Here is a 22,290-nt window from a genome sequence, read left to right as displayed (position 1 = left end):
CTGTATTCATTCCTCATCATCCAACAGCAAAAAGGTGCATACCTGGTATAGTAGGTTCAGTACAGGGAGATACCTGAATATCACCACCCTGCCCTCAGGAAGTCTCTAGTCTGGTGGGGAAAGCAGATACTGCTTATGTAAGAATGGTAAACAGACAGCTGTAAGAAATACCACAAAGACAGTGTGGTGCCTGGAAAAACAGCCATCCACTCAGAATCACAGGAGGTGACTCAGTTTAATTCTATAGAGGACAAAACTCCATCAGGAATCCCTAGGACCCCAGAATTTGTGCATGGCCAGAGGGAAACCTAAGCCACTGCAGTAACCTAAAGGTGTTTGCAATTTTCATTATTATGACCCGGACAGACACCAGCATGTGTGCATTTTAATCCCCACTTACTCAGGAAATCCTAACATTTCCTCCCAAAACTGAAGTCTTGAGCCATTTCAAAGCCAAACCTCTGTGTTTGTTGTGGTGAGCATGGTCAGGATTGCTTTTTTTTTTTTTTTTCCAATTTAGCAACTTATTAAAACTGAATAAGAATTGCTGGCATCTGTGTGGTCATTATGATTAATTTTGTTTCAAAAGACATCTTAGAATAACATCAAGTTTGCTCCCCAAAACCCCACCCACCCCAGTGTGGGTGGATGGAGGAATGTGTATAGGTTAGAAAGAAGAGAAACAGAATAAAGGAAGAAATTTAGAAAATGCAGTTTCCTGTCCAAATCCACATCTTCACAAAGGCTCTACCAGCATGCCAACAAGTCGTACCTCAGAACTATCCACGCTGACCTTTCTAGAGAAATCCCAATTAAGCCCCAGTGAGAACCCATTCATTTAATTCTGTGGACAGTAGATCCAGGAAAAAAACTTCCTTCAGACCCTCAGCACCCTTTGCCTAATAGCTTGGCACCCACGCACCAGAGACTGTCTCCACAACAGAAAGAGGACCTAGCTATCTTCTCCTTCCTAGAAGAAGAGCAGGAAAACTCATGCATAGCATATTTCTCAAAGGCTGGCAAAAAAATGTAATCCTGGGGGCCAGGCGTGGTGCCTCACGCCTGTAATCCCAGCACTTTGGGAGGCCCAGGTGGGTGGATCTCAAGCTCAGGGATCAAGACCATCCTGGCCAACATAGTGAAACTCCGTCTCTACTAAAAATACAAAAATTAGCTGGACATAGTGGCTCATGCTTGTAATCCAAGCTACTTGAGAGGCTGAGGCAGGAGAAAAGCTTGAATCAGGGAGTCAGAGGTTGCAGTGAGCCAAGATCGCGCCACTGAACTCCAGCCTGGTGACAGAGCGAGACTCTGTCTAAAAAAAAAAAAGAAAGAGAAGAAAAAGAATGTCATCCCAGCCTCTGGGTGTGGGCAAGTCCACCCTAAAAGCTTTGCTGGCTTAGGAGGGCCACAATAGAAAACGTATTTTCTGCAGTACAGAGATGTTTCAGAGGTTCAAAAAAGAAATGTGAAACTTGTGCTTTTTGGCAGATGCCAAATAAGAAGCTCCAACCTCCCCTTCCCCTCTGCCATCTTTGAAAGGGACCAGTATTCCTTACGGATCAGTTCAGAGGAAGGGGTGGTGAGCTGTGATACCTCACCAGAAGCCCTAAGTGATTTACATCTTTCCAAGGGTAGCTCTGGATAACCAAAGTACCCCTTTCATGCTGAGCAGTATCATTTAGGCAAGCAAAGACCAGACTTACTGTTTATTGTTCAACAAATTCAGTGAATGACTACTAATTGTGAGACTGGACCTATGACAGGGGATGAGCATATCCACACTGGAGGAGTCCTCCTGGCCCTTGTCAGAAGTGTTTCTCACACAAAGCCTGATAGTAAGAATGCATCCTTTATTCTTTGCGCTTTCACTGAGGAAGGCACAATTGGTGTACTTTCTCTAAGAGTCTCTGAGTCCTTAAATGGTAGGTGATCAAACTGGACAGTGGAGCAGTATATCCATTCATTTCTTTTCTTTTTTTTTTGAGCCTGATTTCTGCTCTGTTGCCAGGCTGGAGTACAGTGGTGTGATCTCAGCTCACTGCAACCTTCGCCTCCTGGGTTCGAGCGATTCTCCTGCCTCAGCCTCCTGAGTAGCTGGGATTACAGGCATGCAGCATCACACCTAGATACTTTTTTTTTTTATTTTTAGTAGAGATGGGGTTTCACCATGTTGTTCAGGCTAGTCTCAAATTCCTGACCTCGAAATCTACCCACCTTGGCCTCCCAAAGTGCTGGGATTACAGGCGTGAGCCACCATGCCCAGCCCCCACCCATTCTTTTCCTATGTGTTTGTCCCTCCCTTTAAACCTGACCATGGCTCCCTTCTTCTCTGAGCCTGCAAGCCCTCGTGTGGAGGAGCTGAGTATAAAAAATAGGATTGAACACCCGAAAAGTATTCGTTCCATTGTCAACTGTCAACAACTTTTATTTTGCTTTAAAAAATGCATCTAATTTTCACAGGTTGGTACTTTTTACTCTCTCCATGATCAGTTCTTAGAAAATCTGAACTGTGCCTGCTGAGTATCAAAAAAAATCATCATTTAAATTATCTTCCTTTAAGTTGTCTTTGTGTTTCACTGGCAGAGGGGATGTTGGATACATATTCATAGAAATGTTCTTGCAATCCACTCAATATTTGAGTGAGATTCTAGTCTTCCTGAAAGTCGGGTGTTATACTCATGTGCTGTGTTGCTTTTCTCACTGTTACTCAGCATGACACCTGCATTCTATATACTGGAACACTCACTTCTCAGTACTGTAGTCTGCTGGTATTTGAAAAATGGTTTTAGCCAGGCGCAGTGGCTCACGCCTGTAGTCCCAGCACTTTGGGAGACCAAGGTGAACAGATTAGGAGGTCAAGAGATTGAGACCATCCTGGCCAACATAGTGAAACCCCGTCTCTACTAAAATACAAAAATTAGCTGGGCGTGATGGTGTGCGCCTGTAGTCCCAGCTACTCAGGAGGCTGAGGCAGGAGAATTGCTTGAAGCCGGGAGGCAGAAGTTGCAGTGAGCTGAGATCGCGCCACTGCACTCCAACCTAGAGCCTGGTGAAAGAGCAATACTGTCTCAAAAAAAAAGAAAAATTGTTTTATTTATTGCTTAGTCTGAGATTCAACATCTTCAAAATGTCTTCCTTTTCTTGGCATGCTGTGGTAACTCATGCCTTTAATCCTAGCACTTTGGGAGGCCAAGACAGGAGGCCAGGATTTCAAGACCAACCTGGGCACCAGAGCAAGACCCCACCTCTACAAAAAATAAAATAAAATAAAATAAATTAGCTGGGCTTGGTGGTATGTACCTGAGTCCCAGCTACTTGGGAGACTAAGATGAAAGAATCTCTTGAGCTCAGGAGTTCAAGGCTGTAGTGAGTCATAATAGCATTACTGCACTCCAGCCTGCACAACAGAATGAGACCCAGTCTCCAAAATAGAAAATAATTTTTAAAAGTTTCTGGTCCTTTAAATAATTACAAACCACCTATGCTACTTTGGACAATCAGATTCATTCTCAATAGACAATGGATATTAACATCCCCAAGATAGTTTATGAACTAGGTAAATAAGGAATGTCTTTGTTTGTACCCAGTGATTTTAACCTTCTCTTGGTATTACTGGATCATTAATAAAGTCATATGATTTTTTTACAGTCAGCCATTGAGAAATTAACCCATGATTACATAAACTTGTTTCACTTTCCACCACTAATTAAGGTAAGTAAGGTTTTTCTTACATACATTAATGCTACCTTTATTGACACATGCACCTGCTGCATCCACACCTAAATTTGCCAGTGTCGGAGATAGTTGTTTGAAGTGAAATTTCATTGTATCTGTCTAACAAAAGGCCCTTTGAAGCAAAGGATGTGTGTAAATTGAACACCCTTGTTCCTCACAAGTTGAAATATTAACGATTCTTTCATGATAAGAACAATACACTTTGCTTTAGTGGCTAGGAGTTCTAAGCCAACATTGTAGGTGAGGTCCTGTGGCCTCCCACCTGGCCCTGGAGACTTTCAATATGTAAGTTACTGAAAGCATACCCTGGTGCTCTCAAGCATCACTTTCATAGGGGGTGGGAGGTTTATTGTTTGAATAACATTAGTATAGTTAACATTTTGAATATAGTATAAAGGAACATGGCATACTTTGTTATAAAATCAGAAAATACTTGCAATTCCTACAGAACTTTACTTATTAATTAACAGTTATCATTTTTCATCTCTAAGCTCTCAAAGACTCGTTTTGTTCCTCTGCTTCATCCATCACCCACACCTGCATCCTCCATCCACTGCGTAATTCCTCTTTAGGAATAGCTTGTAAATACCCTGGGTGTTGTGCACCTCTCAAGTTGAAATCTCACAATGCATCTCAAGGTGCTAAGTGCATTTCTAGGGTAAAACTGCACAATGCAAGCTGCATTGTGATAAATGTAAGACAGTGACATTCAATTTGAACTGCATGAAATAAGTCACTCGGCAAAGTTCTAAAAGGCATAATATGTCATTCCTCATGCTTTAAGTAATTCTAATTTGTAGCTTCATCCAAAATAACCCAAAGTTAAATAATAGATTAGAACAGGAAAAAAAAAAAAAAAACTAGTGCTAAGATATCATCTTCTTTACATGAGAAGTAAAAACAACATCTGGAATAATTGGTGCTTGGTTTCCCGTTTTAGGACCCAGGAGGTGAACCTGAAGAAAATGAGGAAAAAATAGTGAACCTGGAACTGGTTTTTGGTTTTCATTTGAAACCAGGAACTGGCCCACAGGTAAATCACATTTTAAATCCTTTGGCTAAATCTCAATCTAATTACACTTTTTTCTGTCTTGTAACTCCATGGTTTTATACACCCACTACCAGCTGGTAACTGGATTCTGAGTAAATTTATAGACTTTATAAAATAGAATTTAGCTGAAAGGCTGCCAGCTGCCTCTGTAATCCAGTCTAGAAATCTTACTTTCTCGGTTAGCTGAAGACATCCATGTGAGGCCACCCAAACGTCAGGATAACTCACAGTGAAGTATGGATGGTGGGGGGACGGGAGGCGTGGATACCAGACTGTATATACCGCTCATGTCACAGCATCCTGATTCCCATTTCTTAAGAGAAAGGAGCTTTATAATACTGAGAATGAAAACTGAGAATGGATCTGTAGGCAATGTGGAGACCCAAATGATCAGCTCTAAATAGGGTGGCAGGGCATTTGGACAACACTTCTTCAATGAGGCTTTCAGTTTATGTCATTTTGAGAGTCTGGAAAAATTATTTGTCCAAGGTAGCCTATGAATTAGAATTACGTAGGTTTGTGTTAATAGCTAATGATAACAATATCTATTATTAAATAGCTAATGATAATAATAACTTGTTAACTGACCACTTATTGTGTACCAGGTATACAGTACTGAGATGTGAAAACTACTTTTTACATTTTGCAAATGAGCAAACTGAGGCTCTGACAGGTTAAATAACTTGCCCAAGGGTTGCATGGCTAGCAAGTAGCAGAAGAAAGATTTGAATGCAGGTTGCTCTGTTCCCAGAACTCAAGCTCTTAACTACTGCATGATGTGTACCTTTCCTTAGAGGAAGCCAAGGACCTTATAAATACACCTCACAAGCCGTGTGAGCCTACTGATTGCTCTGGGAGTCTCAGCTGGCTCTGGCCTTTCCTCAGTAAAACCATGCTTGCTCCAGGCCATTCCTGGGAACCGGTGCCTGGGAATGACTGGAAATTGTTGTGAGGGGTTGAGTTTTTCCTGTGGCTTCAAAAGATGCTCTTTCCAATGATCCAGTTAAAAAATGGGCAAAAGATCTGCATAGGGATTTCTCAAAAGAAGACATACAAATGGCCAACAGGTACATGGAAAATGGCTCAGTGTCACTAATTATCAGGAAATGCAAATCAAAACCACAATGAGATATCCTCTCACCCTACTTAGAATGGCTTATACCCAAAGGACAGGCAATAATGAATGCTGGTGAGGATGTGGAGAAAGAAAAACCTTCACACACTGTTGGTGGGAATGGAAACGATCCTGCAATCCTACTGCTAGGTATATAACCAAAAGAAAGGAAATCAATCTATTAAAGAGATATCTGCATTCCTATGTTTATTGCAGTACTGTGCACAATATCCAACATTTGGAAGCAACCTGAGTGCCCATCAACAGATGAGTAGATAAAGTGGTACATAATAAAAATGTGGTACATCTACGCAATGGCATACTGTTCAGCCATAAAATAGAATTAAATCTTGTCATTTGCAACAACACGGGTGGAACCAGAGGATATTTTGTAAATGAAATAAGCCAGCCACAGAAAGACAAGGGAGCTAAAAATTAAAACATTTGAACTCATGGAGACAGTAGAAGGATGATTACCAGAGGCTTGGCAGGGCAGCAGGGAAGGGCAAGAGGATGCTGGGATGGTTAATAGGTAAAAACATAGACAGAATGAATAAGATCTATTTGGTAGCACAACAGCATGACTACAGTCAATAATTTATTATATATTTTTAAATAACTAAAATAGTAGAATTGGGATGTCCCTAACACAAAGATATGGGGTAATGGCTGCCCTCAGTTACCCAGATGTGATTATTACATATTGTATGCTTGTATCAAAACATCACATGGGCTGGCCGCAGTGGATCACACCTGTAGTCCCAGCGCTTTGGGAGGCTGAATCTGGTGGATTGCTTGAGCCTACGAGTTCAAAACCAGCCTGGGCAACATGGTGAAACCCCATCTCTACAAAAAATACAAAAAAAATCTGGGTGTAGTGGTGTATGTAGTCCTAGTTACTTGGAAGGGCTAAAGTGGGAAGGATCACTTGAGCTCAGGAGATAGGTCAAGGCTGCAGTGAGCCAAAATTGTGCCACTGCACTCTAGCCTGGGCAACAGAGCGAGACACTGTCTCAAAAAAAAAAAAATTGCATGTACCCCCAAAATATATACACCTACTATATCCCCATAAACATTAATTTTTTTAAAAGATGCCCTTTCTAGACACCTAGGCAAGAGCATGTGTTGTCTGCATCACTGCAGGTGTTTCCTTACCTGCTGAATGAAAATCTTTACCTCCCTTGTTTTGGCCACAGACTTTGAGTGAGGGCTGCTCTGGATCTGGGTTTCTTATACATGAATACTTTTACGTCTGTGAATGGATCACTGTCTATTCAGAAAGGGGACAGGGAAGTAAGTTGTTCTGTCTCCAGCAACATCAGCCGCCTTCTAACACTGAGATTCTGCAGCTCTGGCACCCCTAAGTTCATCCGATGGTAAACAAATTGCACATTTCAGTTTGCCTTTTTTAGTTTCCTTGATTCCATGACATTAAATTTATGGGTTATCTTTAAGTTTTGTTATGGCTTGTATGTGGTAAAAGAGAAAAAATTCCTTGGGAAAGACTTGTGAAGAGAGATCTCAACCAAGAAAATATTTTTAATTAAAAAAGAAATAATTTGTTAATGTGAAAACTGAAAAATCTATTTTTTAGTAAAAATAAGGAGCTATGGATGATATTTGAGACTGAATGCAATGGTCTGGTTTTGGCCATAATGCTGTAGACTTCTTGAGTCATAGATTATCTACAAGCCCTAAAGTTGCTGCAACTTTTGATCGTCTGCTGTTCCTTGGTCACCCATCCAGAGTAATAATTTCATCTATTCATTCGGCGGGCATTAACTGAGGACCTACTTTGTGCCTGGCTCTAAGGTAGATGCTAGATTTTGATACAAAATCAAAAAGTACAGTCCCAGCCTTTATGGAATCTACAGCTTATCATAAACAATAGACAAAATCTGTGAATGGCTGTGGTACAGAATGATGAGCTTTTACAAAACTATTTACATGCTTCTGTGAGAGTTCACTGGATGAGGATCTACAATAGATGGGGAAGGGGTGAGGGAGAGTCCTTGAAGTATTCTTGGTAGAAGTGTTGCCTAAGCTAAAATTGTAAAGCCACTAAGAATGACTAACTAAGGAGAGGACATTGAAGGCAGAGGAAACCATGTGCATAAAAGCTCAGAAGCATGAAGCCAGGGAAACACAGGGAGCTCTTCTTGGAATAATTGTGAGGGGACTTCACAACTCAACTCAAGCATCTTCCCTCTAGAAAGACTTACCATGGAGCAGGGGATGCCAAAGGGAGTGCCCAGAAAGGGGGCTAGTGACCAAAAACAGCACTGGCTTATGTGCTAAGCCAATGAGTTTGAAGGGTTTTAAAAAGAGGAGATAAGATCAGATTTATATTCTTAACAGATCTCAGAAGCACAGAGAAAGATGAATTGGAAATAGGCCAGGCTAGCATGAGAAAGATCTGTGAGTGGGCAGTGCAGACAGCCAGGTGAAAAGTGCCAAAGCGCTGAGCCTGTGGCAGTGCCATGGTCCCAGGACACACTGAAACGGAACTAGATTGTGTCACTAGCTAGAAATGCAGCAAGTGGGAGGGAGGGACCAAGAAGGCCATGAGTTTTCTAGTGTGGGCAACTGGAGAGATGACATTATAAAGCAGTAGATCAAAAGTTAAATATACAACGTGAATATGATGCTCAGGTGCTAAAAGTATAAGGAAGTGACTGGAATGGGTGAGGTTCATCAGGAAAAGCTTTTTTTGGAAGGATGAGTATTTTATTGGGGCTTGAAGAGGTTGGTGAGCAATTGCTGAATAATTTCCTGAAAATAATGCTTAAAGCTTTTGTTTAGAGAATATTTTCTAAAGAGCTCAGGTATTCCATAAATATTGTCTCTTTTATCCCATGGCATTTGGGTGAGGTGCATAACTCATAGTATTGTCATTGCTGATTCAGAAAGTGTATGATTAGCCTGGAGTGAGGCAAGGACAAAGCTCAGATCAGAAATTACATTTTTATTATTGCCTTCATAGTAAGTATGTGCTAGATCTCACACCTGATCCACAACATTTAAGCCATCTGTAAACCTATATAAAACAACCTTAGAATAAATTACTGTCCAGTTCTAAACTATACCAGCTATGCCAGCCTATATCTTAGCATTATGAAATATTTTCTGATTAATGTGCTTTGAATTGAAATTTCAGTTCCCTCAGAAGCAAAGCAGGGTCGGGCCCGGTTAGTACTTGGATGGGAGATTGCCTGGAAATATCAGGTGCTATAAGCTAAAAAATAAAAAAATAAAAGAAAGAAAGAAATTTCACTTCCCCACATGAAAACCTTGTTGCTTTGGGCCTTCAAGATAGAACCCAGGAAAGGCTTCCTCCGAATTCCAATTAACTGAGTTCTCATCAACCCATCTTCACAGGAAAGGGGAAGCCTTTAAGTCCACCCCACCTCCATGACCAGAATAAGCTTTCCAAGAGAAAACTGGAACTTTGCAAGTTCTCTCCAAACCTAAGCGTTTGCATAGCAGAGGCATTTGCTGGATTCTACCTTTTCTTTTAGAAGTAATATGAAAAATGTGTTGTAATGGCAGCTGTTGAGAATAATGTACAATAGTGACTTTATCATGAGAATAGTAGCTACATTTCCCTTTGCATTTGAGAAGGACCACCCACTAACCACCCCTTAAAATCACATCACTTCCACAACTTTAAGCCTACAAAGAGCAAGCCATGAAAATATTAACTTATACACAAATAAGTAAAGGAAAAAACCCTGTCCACCTTTGTCCTAAGAATTCAGATTGAGTTATTTTTCTTAGCTTCATTTTATAACCAGATGGATGATGGCACAAAGTGAGGTTGGTTTGCAGAACCTTGGAAGGTCATAGTCAGGGGTGACTGTGGGGCCATCTTGCCCACGCACTTAGTCTTCAGAGCCACATCCCTCCAAAGAGCCAAGACCTGACCAGGCTCCAGCCCCACTGATGCTTACAAGAAGCCTCCCACAAATGAAATGTGTTTTTTCTGAAACCTAGCAGGGAAAATATCATGATTAGACCAAAGGCTTCACTGGCAATTTAAATTAATAGGCAAAAACAAGTTTTACCCATTTATTTGACCTGCTCCTAAAGAGTAAAGTTAATTATTGGCTGGGTGCAGTGGCTTACGCCTGTAATCCCAGCACTTTGGGAGGCCAAGCTGGGCGGATCACGAGGTCAGGAGATCAAGACCATCCTGGCTACCATGGTGAAACCAAAGTTAGCCGGATGTGGTGGCACATGACTGGAGTCCCAGATACTCAGGAGGCTGAGGCAGAATAATTGCATAAACCTGGGAGGTGGAGGTTGCAGTGAGCCGAGATCGTGCCACTGTACCCCTTCCTAGGCAACAGAGCTAGACTCCATCTCAAAAAAAAAAAAAAGTAGTTAATTACTAATTTAAATGACACTGTGGGCCAGGCATGGTGGCTCATACCTATAATCCCAGCATTTTGGGAGGCTGAGGTGGGTGGATCACTTCAGGTCAGGAATCTGAGACCAGCCTGGCCAACATGGTGAAACCCCCATCTTTACTAAAAGTATAAAAATTGGCCTGGTGCAGTGGCTCATGCCTGTAATCCCAGCACTTTGGGAGGCTGAGGCGGGCGGATCACGAGGTCAGGAGGTCAAGACCATCCTGGCCAACATGGTGAAACCCCATCTCTATTAAAAATACAAAAAAAATTTGTTGAGTGTGGTGGCACACGCCTGTAGTCCCAGCTACTCGGGAGGGTGAGGCAGGAGAATTGCTTGAACCTGGAAGGCAGAGTTTGCAGTGAGCCGAGATTCACGCTACTGCACTCCAGCCTGGTGCCTGGCGACAGAGCAAGACTGTCTTAAAAAAAAAAAAAAAATAGCTGGACATGGTAGCATGTGCCTGTAGTCCCAGCTATTTGGGAGCCTGAGGCAGGAGAGCAGCGGGAACCCAGGAGGAAGAGGTTGCAGTGAGCCAGGATCACAACACTGCACTCCAGCCTGGGCAACAGAGCGTGACTCGTCTCAAAAAATACTACTAATAATTTAGATGACGTTGTATATGGAGATAGCCTGGAAGTTATGACAGTCAAACTGGCAGAAATTGTGTCTTTCTCAGCCTGTTTCCCATGCTAAGGATAATTATTATTCATATTTCTGGTGAGCACTTTGCAAAGGGCATTTTTGTGTAATCGTACAACTCAACATAACAGGGAACATGATCTCTGTATCATCTTCTTCATGAGGAAACTGAGGCACAGAGAGGTGAAGCTCCTCTCCAGAGGCTCCCACCTAGTAAGGGGCAGATCCAGTGTAAGGGTCTAACTACTGTGTCACACTGCCTCATTTTTGAAGATACCATTGTCCCCCAAAATAAGTATATTGCTAATCAAAAGGCACTGGAGGGTCAGTTAATACTACATTACCACTGTTTTTGTTTTTGCAATCAAAGTGCCCTGTGTTTTACAATCTAAGGCCTTTGACTTCGCACAAAAGGAAAGTGGCTTCCAGAATCTCAGACAACTTCATGTGCTTCCCAGGGTGGCAACCACCCCTTTTTATTAAAATATTCAGCTGCATAGATTTTATTATATCTCTTATCAGCTCACCATGCAGGAATATTGATTCTCAAATTGCCAAGAGATAAATTATCAAATCACCCAGCAGTTTTCTCACCAAGATCTTTTTGAGATTTTGTGTGTCATAAAAATTCAAAAGCAGAGTTAGGAAGGAACTATTTCAGGAGTCATCCATTCCTTACAAATGCTCAACCATCACAGACTTTGTTCTGTGGGTCCTTATTTCCTCCTCTCCCCAGTGAGGCAAAGGAAACCTGACTGAAGCTGGGTTCTGTGGGTCTAAACTGATTACTTGACATAAGAGACCCTGGTTAGGGGGAAAGTAACGGAACCACCACCCTGCCTCTCCCAACTCTCCCAACACGCCGGCTACCGGTGAGTGGGTCCTTACTTCCAGTTTCTTATTTTGAAGGGGCAAGAGAAGCGGTAAGAGTAAATGAGAGGAAGCTTTTGAAGAGGTAGAAGCAGAATTACTGATGCCCGCAAAGTGGAAGGTTATCAATAGAGGACTCTTCCTGCCCAGCTGACTCCCTCTCCGGCCTTCCACCCTCATGGTTAACACCTGGCCTCTCCTCCCCCTCCCCAGCAGAAGAAATTCAATCAATAGTTCTGCTTTTACAGCCGTGTCATCTATAGGTTAAAAACTCTGCTTTTTATAAACGCTTTGTGCTTTTAAGTTCTTATCATATTGCTTATAAAATGTTGCATTTAATAAACTTAATTGAATCTCCAGGTCCTTTCTCAGAGCACTATAAATATCAAAAACTGTCAAATAGGGCTTTTTTTTTCCTATTGTGCAAGTTTTAATAAATGGATAAACATGAATAAAATAACAGGTCACAAAGAAAAGGATTTTGTAAGTATAAAGCCAACACTTTTTGGACATTTCAGAACAGCTAAAAGCAGTGCTTTACTTTGATATATCTTGCATTTACTAAAAATTAGGTGTAGGGAAATTTATTTCTGTGATTATTTTTTGAAAGAAAAAATACATGTATGCACACATATATTTGTACATAAGCTTGCAGTGGTAGGGTTCTATAAGAAACACAAGTTTAAGGGAAGAGGATACAGGGACATATTAGTCACAGGATACAAAGTTTTGATTATACATGATGAATAAGTTCTAGAAATGTACTGTACAGCACAGTAGCTATAATTAACAGCAGGTTGTTATGTACTTAAAATTTGCAGACAGTTGATTTCGTGTTAAGCATTCTTATAAAAATAACAAATAAGAGGGCAGGAGGAAACTTTTGGAGGTGATAGATAAATGTTTATGGCATAGGCTGTGGTGATGGTCTCATAGGTGCATACATTACCTACCTGTTCTTGAGTTGTCATGCAACAGAAATTAACATGAGGTTGAGAAAATTTCCCAGACAAGACTCTGCTGGGGCTTATGCATGATCCCAAGGGAGACAGCATGGGAGCAAGAGTCTTCCCAATGGCTCTCTGAGGGCAGGTCTTGCAGTGTTTTGAGAAGGGTGACATAAATAAGCATAAGGTATGTGAATGTCATTACATGTGCAGGACAGAGCATAGGGTGTGCAGGCGGATTCAGAAATCATGTTAATACATGCATCGCATGATCAAAAAATGGCAGATAAGCTCCTGGGGCAGGAATTTGAGTAGTATAATGAGGCAAGGGGTTAGGATGGGTCATTTTCTTGGTTTTGTGTGCATGCAGGTGATAGGGTTAACTCCCTTGAGTTAGATTGATGGTGGAATGCTGCTTCTCAGTTTCTTCACACAGTTTACTCTCATGGTCAGTGAGGATGTATGGAAAAAAATACACCAGTGGGGGTGGGGTGGGGCTAAGTCCTGTCCCTACCCTGTCTTCATATGTGTATCTCCAAACTCATCAGGTTATATACATTAAATAGGTAGAGCTTTTTGTATTCAATTATATCTCAATAAAGTGGTTTTTTAAAAATGAAAAAGAAACACAAGTTTTACTTGAGCAAAGAAGCGAATGCAGTTCAGAATTGTACAACTGCATAACTCACTGCTGATTTCTAATTACAGTCTATGGCAATGTACTTTGTCAAACAGGTTGGACAGCGGCCTATAGAGCTGGAGAGCTAGAGCAGAACTGGGCAGGGTGCTCAGTGCATACTTGCTGAATGGACTGCCAGTCCTGCTTACATGCAGCATGCCAGGAAGTGTCTAACAATGGGAGAAAGCCCTGATCTGTAGTATGTGCAGATCTCCATGGTGTGAAGATTCCCACCATGGCTGATTTCACCTTACCAATCTGATGTCACTGGATTTAAAGTTGGGGATGGGTGTAAGCAGTCAGCTCATGGGAGCTGGCTCCAGCACACTCTTGGGTCCCTCTTAGTCTTCTTAATCAAGATTTTGAATTCATTTTGAAATAGCGATGTACATGATAAAACATAGGCTTGAATAAATTACAAGCACATTATTGCTGGTTACCAACTATAATAATAAGTGTCTTTAACTCAAAGAGAGCTCCAGTCTCCCAATGAAGCAACTGTTAGTTGGCTTAGGTCTCCAGGTCACCATCATCTCATTTTGTCATATTGTCTCATACTGACCATAATGCATGAATCAAAACTTGGGATTCATTTTTGTAAAAAGTAAGAATATAGTTTGGAAACAGAAAAACAAAATTTAAATTTGTGACTATCTTTTTAAAAATGTGGAAACGCTCATAGTTAGTGACTCCATGATGGCAGGCACAGTTGTCTAGAGGGAAAGAGATCTTTGCTCTTAGAAGCAAGTTTTCAAAAGCTTCTGAGGATCACTGTAAGTTCTGCAGCAAGAGACCTCAGTACTCACAGTGGCTTCTGTTTTCTAAACCAAAATCTAAGTTTTGAGAATAATCAACTATAAAAGGGACAGGCTATTTGAAGTAAAAGTATAAAGCACTATGTTGGAAATTCAAGGATGTCTGACAACCATATCAATCCTGGACACCAGGATTTGAATTCATAATAGCTTAACTGGTAAGCAATGCCTACTAACTAGGTTAGTGGGTTTTTTAAAATTTTTTTTTTAATTGTATTTCTTTGACCCCTAACGTCATGGGATGGGAGGAGAAGAACTTAGCAGGCAGAAGAACTTTTATATTTTTATATTTTGAGGATCCTGGATAAAAGTTCCTTTGCAGTAGATTTCCCAGTATTTCAAAGTGTTAAAGCAGTACTTAGGTAAGCTAGATCAACTTCTATAACTGGTTAAGAAGCCCAGTCTACAATAGAATAGATTCTTAGTTATTCAAAAATCAATAGCAAGACTTACTATTTTTTTCATTATGAAGACCTAGTACTTTCCAATTTCAAATACAGTTAAGAAAAAAAAAAAAAAGCCCTTTCCAAACATGTCAACTAACATCTGAACCATTTGAGATAGTCGAGTGTGTGATGCATCATATGAAAGCATGTCTCACTTGATTTCACTTTATTTTACCATCACCCCTAAAGCCCCTTTTTCATACGTAACTCAAATAACAACCCCAAAAAGGCAATATAACAACCTTATCTCCACTGGTGTCTACTTGGCACCAATCTGCCCTGACCTTAGACACAAGCCATTGTTAAGGGTATAACGCATTTACATATTTTGCAATAAAACATCAGTTATTTGCATTACTGTGTCAAGTTTTATTTGATTCTTTCACCTAAAAATGACTCATTTTCCTTTCTTGTATTTTAAAAACCAACTACTCTAAGCTTGTTTGAGAATAATCAAAAATTGCCCATTTAGCTAGAAGTCATTTTCTTTTCAAAAGGCAAATGTTATTTAATCTTTCAGCTGTTCATTGTGCCATCATAAATACTTTCTTTTCAGCACAGTTGTGGGGACTGAAATGAGCCCACTAATTGCCTCCCATTTCGACTGACATGTGGTGGTTTAGTGGAAAGAGAACACAGCAGGGAGAAGGAAATAGGAGGCTGAGAAAATGAGAGCTAATTATTTTCACTGCCTCATGTCAGGCTCTGTGTCAGCCTTGTTTTTACAAACTGGAAGGTTTAGCACTAAATAAAACAAACTGGCGTCATGTTTTTATATACTGGCAGTGTCATGGAAGCAGCTGCACATCTCAAAGACAATATAATGCCTGCGTTCACATGGACACCATCTGACAGACACTGTGAGCCACGGCTAATGAGGATATCACAGTGGTGCCAAGTGAAAGGTGCTGAATTATGTATGATTCTTCATCAGTACAGCAATAGTCCTGTACATCATTATGAGACATTGTTTTGCTGAAGTGATTAAAACATTCTTAGTTCCAGACCCTGCAACCTATACGCGCTGAAAGAGGTTATTAATGGAATTTTTAGGGAGAGTTTCTTGTGGATTTCTTTTTGGTTAAAAAACAAATCTCATGGGACAAAGCCATGCTGGGTCATGACACTGTATAGATAAAGAAGAGAAGCAAATTAACCATACTTGTATTATCTTTTTTTAAAGGCAGCATAATAAAATATAGTGTAGCAGGGTTATACTTAATGATAAATAACCCAGGTGCTACCACAGGATGTTCCTCTCTCCTGCCTTTAAAACTGCAGGTTTCAGCAGCTGAGCTAGATAATAGCAACGCATATAAAGGAGCCTTCAGAAGCCTAAATCGTCAACATCTTACTACTTTTCATACCAGCATGACCAAAATTTTTATCGTATTCTTATTTCATCTTGCATTACCTCTTAGATTTCACAACAGTCAGTGGCCTGCTATGAGACTGTCTCTTCCAGTCTTCCCTTGAATCTTAACAAGTTTATCCCGACCTCTGTATTTTATATTTTAAATTGCTTCCTCAAGACAGGCCTCTTTTTGCTGGAACACTGAGCATTCTTGGATGATTTATTTTTTTTTACATTCAGGGTTTTGGAGGGTGCGGGTGGATTTTGAAAATTAATGTCTCAGCTTAGACTTGGCATGCCTGGACTTGAATTCCCATCCTACAAAGGCAAATGACCTTGCTGCAAATCTCTCCATTCTCTGAGCCTCAGTCTCCTCATGTGTAAAGTGGGGCAGTGCTCTCTATAACAGGGTAAGGCCATGAGGATTAATTAATAATTTTGCCAGACATATACAAGTATCTCCTGTAAAATTCTAATTTTGTGATGTTCCAGAACAGTCAAATTTAATCTGTGGTGACAGAAGCAGGAACAGTGTCCTGGCTGTGTAGGCAGCTTGCCTGGGAATAGCCACGTGGGAAGGTCATCCTAGGGTACTAGAACTACCTTGCTTATTGTGGTGGTTACACAGATAGATACCTTTGTCAAAATTTGTAGAACTGTACACTTGAAATCTGTGCATTTTATTACATGCAAAATATACCTAAATAAGAAAATAAATTTAAAATGTTTTAAACATCTGTAACATCAGGTAAACGTGATCTATAAAAACCCGAAAGCCTAATTTTGAGAGTCTCTTTCTGAAGTGTCTTGAGTGATCTTGGTCTTGATTGTTCAATAGTTTTATCTATAATATTCATAAATGCAATTAAATTTTGATAGGGAAAAAGAGAAAGAGAGAGAGACAGAGATTGATTGATTACTGTTTCTGAATTGCCCAGAACTTTAAACTCTAGTTTTTCTGTGCTACCTTTAATCTCTTTTTCTTTTTGGAAAATTTACTTCTATCTTGATTATTTCCATTTATTCTCTCCTCCCCCCTTTTCTTCATTCCTTCATTCTCTCTTTTCTTCCTAGTGGGAGGAGAAGGAATGTCTATGTTTGGCGTCATTTATACTAGCTTGGAACTCTAAAAAAATTTAAACAGCTTGCAAAGAGTGTAATAGTGATTTCTCACAAAGAGAAACTTCATTTAGCATTAACCGAGTGTTGTTGAGGATTTTATCTTCACAGTGTAAGAGTTTGTTTTAGTTGGCCAGTGGTCTTAATTCAGAAAATTTTTTCACAAAATTGGCACTCCTGAAGCAGTTCAGATGGAATGCTTTGCTATCCTCCATTAGCCACATACTTGCTCTTAAATACCCAGGTATTTCAGCAGCTGCTCAGATAAACATTGCATATTCTGGGCACCCACCAGAATTGTCATATTTTTCATTCATGTCAAATGCAAACATTACCCTCTCCCCAACAAAATTCCATTTGTTTCTTATAGATTTGCACTGAGAGGGAGATTTTCTAGCTAGTGGAAAGTTCAGGGTGACTTTTTTTTTTTTTTTTACTACTCGAAGTCCTAGCAGAAGCACTTCCCAGTGCCCAGCTCTGCTCCTGGGCTGGTTCCCTTTTCCTACTGAAGAGTAATTATCACTCCCTGCAAATGCACAGCAAGGACTTGTGCCCCACCTCTTACTACCTGCATGACCTCCATCAAATTACCTCATTTCTCTGTGCGTCGGTTTCCTCATCCAAGATAAAGCTCTCTGGCTGTCAATCATGCATAATACCTCCAGACATCTGGTGCTGCTGCTTAGTAGTGCTGAATCAAGATGTGGAAGCAGGGAAGGTCAGACTTCATGTTATATGATCCGTCTATGTAAGAAGATACTAATTTATTCCTTCTTTGATTCATTTCATGAAACTGTCCATTGTTATGTTGCCACTTGGCTGCATCTTCTCTTTTTCATCTCTGATCACTCCCTGGTACCTGAGTGATTCACAGCCCCCTGGATGCTATGCCCAGATCCTGCCCAAGTGAGATGCACTGACCCAGCCTGCCCATTCCAGCAGGGTCCCTCTTCTAGCCCACCCTTTATACCTTCCTGTCCATCAAAGCTACCTTGTTCTCTGTCCCATTCCCTTTTATGGCTGCTAGATGACAAACCAGCTAATCTAGTAAACTAATTGGAGCTGTGTTGGTGACCATATTGGTAATAATGATAATTATTCCTTTTTGAGTTCCTAATTCAGTTCTGGCACAATACTGGGTACTGCATTTACATTATCTCATTTAATCTCCATAGAACACAACAATCCACTTCTGAGTAAAGAACACTGAGGTTCAGGAGGGTTACATAAGTTGGCTGTGGTTAGGGGGAAAGGGGGCAAAACTGGGATTCAGACCCAGGTAATGAAACTTTAAACCTGTGATCTTGCCCTACCTTGCCCCACTAGTAATGTTCCACTAGTAATGGCTTAATATATCGTTTTTTCCACACTGTTTCCATTTTAATAGGAATCATCACCACCTTAATAAGAGGAGTGAATAACAGGAGCATTTCAGACTACCAGGATGAGATGGTTTTGGAAAAGGAGCACTTTGCAGTTTCCATAGGACCTCAGAATAGAGAGCTGTTTGCTTTTGAGAGTTGTTCACAGACATTCAAGTGGCTCTTGAATATTTTTTTTCTTTCTTTTTTTTTTTTTTTTTTTGAGACAGTCTTGCTCTGTTGCCAGGCACCAGGCTGGAGTGCAATGGTGCAATCTAGGCTCACTTCAACCTCCACCTCCCAGTTCAAGCAATTCTCCTGCCTCAGCCTCCCGAATGGCTGGGACTACAGGCGTGCACCACCATGCCCAGCTAATTTTTGTATTTTAGTAGAGACGAGGTTTCACCATGTTGGCCAGGACGGTCTTGATCTCTTGACCTCGTGATCTGCCTGCCTCGGCCTCCCAAAGTGCTGGGATTACAGGTGTGAGCCACTGCACCTGGCCTGACTCTTGAATGTTTCTAATTCAAAAATCAGTACCCACGTTTCTACCACTCTTCTCAAGCCAAAATCAATAGTTTACCCTGGGCAGTTGTTCATGCCTATATAATCTCAGCAATTTGCAAAGCTGAGGCAGGAGAACCACTTGAGCCCAGGAGTTCGAGACCAGCCTGGACAACATAGTAAGTCTTCATCTCTACAAAGAATAAAAGCAAAATTAGGCCAGGTGTGGTGGTTCACACCTGCGATCCCAGCACTTCAGGAGGCTGAGGCAGACAGATCACCTGAGGTCAGGAGTTTGAGAGCAGCGTGATCAACATGGTGAGACCCTATCTCTACTAAAAATACAAAAATTAGCTGGGTGTTGTGGCACATGCTTGTAGTCCCAGCTACTGGAGAGGCTGAGGTGGGAGGATCTCTCAAACCTGGGTGGTAGAGATTGCAGTGATCTGAAATTGCACCACTGCACTCTAACCTGGGTAACAGAGCAAGACTCTGTCTTAAAAAAAGAAAAAAAAAGGGCAAAATTAGCCGGGCATGATGACACATATCTGTGGTCCCAGCTACTTGGGAGGCTGATGTGGGACGATCACGTGAGCCCAGGAGATTGATGCTGCAGTGAGCTGAGCCTGCACCACCTCACTCCAGCCTCGGTGACAGAGTAAGAACCTGTCTCAAGAAAAAAAAACTATTTTTTTTTAGTCAAAGTGAACGGTTTAAAAATCAGAGTTCACTGTGCCATTACCTGGTCCCTATCACAGCCAAGTTACTGAAAAGGTTGTAAACGTGTAAACAAGCCCTGTATTTGGCTCATAAAGTTGTGGAATTATTTTTAGTGACGTTATTGATGACTTAACTCATTTTATCTGTAACGATAGCCTTTTCAGTGGTCGCTCGGTTAAGAACTGGTTGCCTGCCGTCTCACTGTCTGCAGTGTGCCCTGTGCGGTGCAATAACTGAATCCCAGAGTTGTGGACAATCCTCACTGGCAATTTATGACTTACAAGATGGCAAAAATGTTAAGGATACCTTAGACTAATTTGAAACTGAGCAGAATATAAGGAATTCAATGATTTTACTTGTGGATTACTTTTGTTAACTAGGCAACAATGACATCACCGATGCCCTGAAGACACCTGGAGTCAGGTCACTGTCAAATTATCTTAATGATTTACATGGGCACTGCATGTCGGAGCATATTCTCTTTCTCTCTCACCCAGCTTTTAACAAGCTGAACCTATTTTTTAGTGAAATGAATGATGCCCTCCTTGTCTTATGACTTCCTTGATTACAGCATTTTGTTTGTTTGAGATGGAGTCTCGCTCTGTCGCCAGGCTGGAGTGCAGCGGCACAGTCTCAGCTCACTGCAACCTCTGCCTCCCAGGTTCAAGCGATTCTCCTGTCTCAGCCTCCTGAGTAGCTGGGACTACAGGCATGCACCACCACACCCAGCTAATTTTTGTATTTTTAGTAGAGACAGGGTTTCAACCACGTTGGCCAGGATGGTCTCAATCTCTTGACTCGTGATCTGCCCGCCTCAGCCTCCCAAAGTGCTGGGATTACAGGCGGAGCCACCGTGCCTGGCCTGATTATAGTTTCACTCCTTTTGTTTGCCTTCTTTTATGGTAAAAGCCTTTCTTTAGTAGGAGCAAAAAAGAGAATTTAAAAAAAGATCTCTAACGCTGTTACTTGGATTAGTGTTTCTCTACGTTGGACCTTGGGGAGCAGGGAAGCAGTCGCTGCAGGGAGGATGATGGCCATTAGCTTTTTTGGTTGTGTCAGCAAAACCTTCTCTGGTCCTTCTTCCTCCTGCTTGTTTTCCGTGGCTGGACCCATTTATGAAGCTCGACAGAACCATGCAGCAGGTTCACCTGCCACCTCTCCTGCTTGTCTGTCCCCGTTAGTATCTCCTCCAGCTTTGGGGTCACGCAGCCTTGTGTTGATGTCAACCACGTATTGGCCAGGAAACCCTAGGAGAGTTCTTTTTTTGAGACAGGGTCTTGCTTGCTCTGTCACCCAGACTGGAGTATGGTAGTGTGATCCCAGCTCACTGCAGTCTTGACCTCTCAAGCTCAAGCGATTCTCCCACCTCAGTCTTCTAAGTAGCTGGGACCACAGGCACGTTCCATCATGCTCAGCTAATATTTTCTTATTTCAAATTTTTTGTAGAGATGGGTTTCACTATGCTGTTGCTCTAGCTGGCTTCAGATTCCTGGGCTCAAGTGATCCTCCCACTTCAGCCTGGGATTACAGTGGGAGCCACTGTACCTGAACTGCATTTTTTTATTCTCTAAATATTTTAGGAGGAAGCCTACTGATATCTGCAAATTAATTTGAAATGTATCAAAAAAATAAAGATTGATGGATGGCTAGAAGGACAGGTAAATGGGTAAGCCAAGTGTATGTGATAAGCCAGGTAGAGTAAAATGTTAATGGTTGAATGGGGGATATGAGGGTTCACTGTAAAATTCTTTCAACTTTGCTGCTTAAATAATTTAATAATAAAAATGTTTAGGGATAAACAAAGGAAAATAAACTCACATCTTTGTCCCAAATTTAACCCCTGGACCATAAATTCACATTCTGTTTATCTATCTACTTTTTAAAATTTCTTTTTTAGAGACAGTATCTCACTATATTGCCTAAGATGACCTTGAACTCTTGGCCTCAAGCAATCCTCCCTCCTCAGCCTCCCAGGTAACTTGGATAGAGGCATGAGCCACTGCTCCTGGCTCTGTGTTTTTTGAAGAAAGAAGAATCCTGAGGATTAAGGCTAATATAACAAGCACCTTACATGCTGAAACTAGAAAATGCCCTCATAAATAAGGGTGGACCTGGAATGTTTCCTAGAGCAAGCTCAGACATAATTCTTATGGGAAGCCATCAACAAAGAGGCTGTTGAAAGTCTGTTGGCTTCAACAGGAAGCTGAGGGTGGCTGATGTTTTAGGAAAGCCTCTAGATGAATTGCAAACCTAGCAGGGCCCATGTCTGACCCTCTTTGCCCAGCCACAAGACGGAGAGCCAATTAGTGAAGGAAAAGGTCTATTCAATAAAATGAAAACCTGGCTCTTGGTTAACATAAGTCAAATGAGTTTCTCAGAATTGGCAAATCTCTCAGTATTTCTTTGTTTTGGAGCCACTGCTACCCAGGCAACATGGGTCCTGAGATAACTGGGCAGGATAATGACTGTTTGGTGTCATGATTGCACTTCTCTGAAATAGCAAGGGCGTCCTCAAGGCAG

At 41.3% G+C, this 22,290-nt stretch overlaps 1 protein-coding gene across 3 annotated transcripts in view; it reads left to right on the top strand.

Annotated features, from left to right (window-relative positions):
• Positions 1–22,290, top strand: part of MAP3K20 (mitogen-activated protein kinase kinase kinase 20) — a 204,670-nt gene that overhangs the window by 167,755 nt on the left and 14,625 nt on the right. For all 3 annotated transcript variants that reach the window (XM_017973405.4, XM_002749336.7, XM_008998686.4), the window contains exons 15-16: positions 3,652–3,714; positions 4,679–4,771. In XM_017973405.4, coding sequence (XP_017828894.1) covers positions 3,652–3,714; positions 4,679–4,771 — 156 coding nt within the window. The remainder of the gene's footprint in view (positions 1–3,651; positions 3,715–4,678; positions 4,772–22,290) is intronic.

This window comes from Callithrix jacchus, chromosome 6, assembly GCF_049354715.1.
Source record: "Callithrix jacchus isolate 240 chromosome 6, calJac240_pri, whole genome shotgun sequence".
In the NCBI taxonomy this organism is placed as follows: Eukaryota; Metazoa; Chordata; class Mammalia; order Primates; family Cebidae; genus Callithrix; species Callithrix jacchus.
This window is presented reverse-complemented; position numbering and strand designations above follow the sequence as displayed.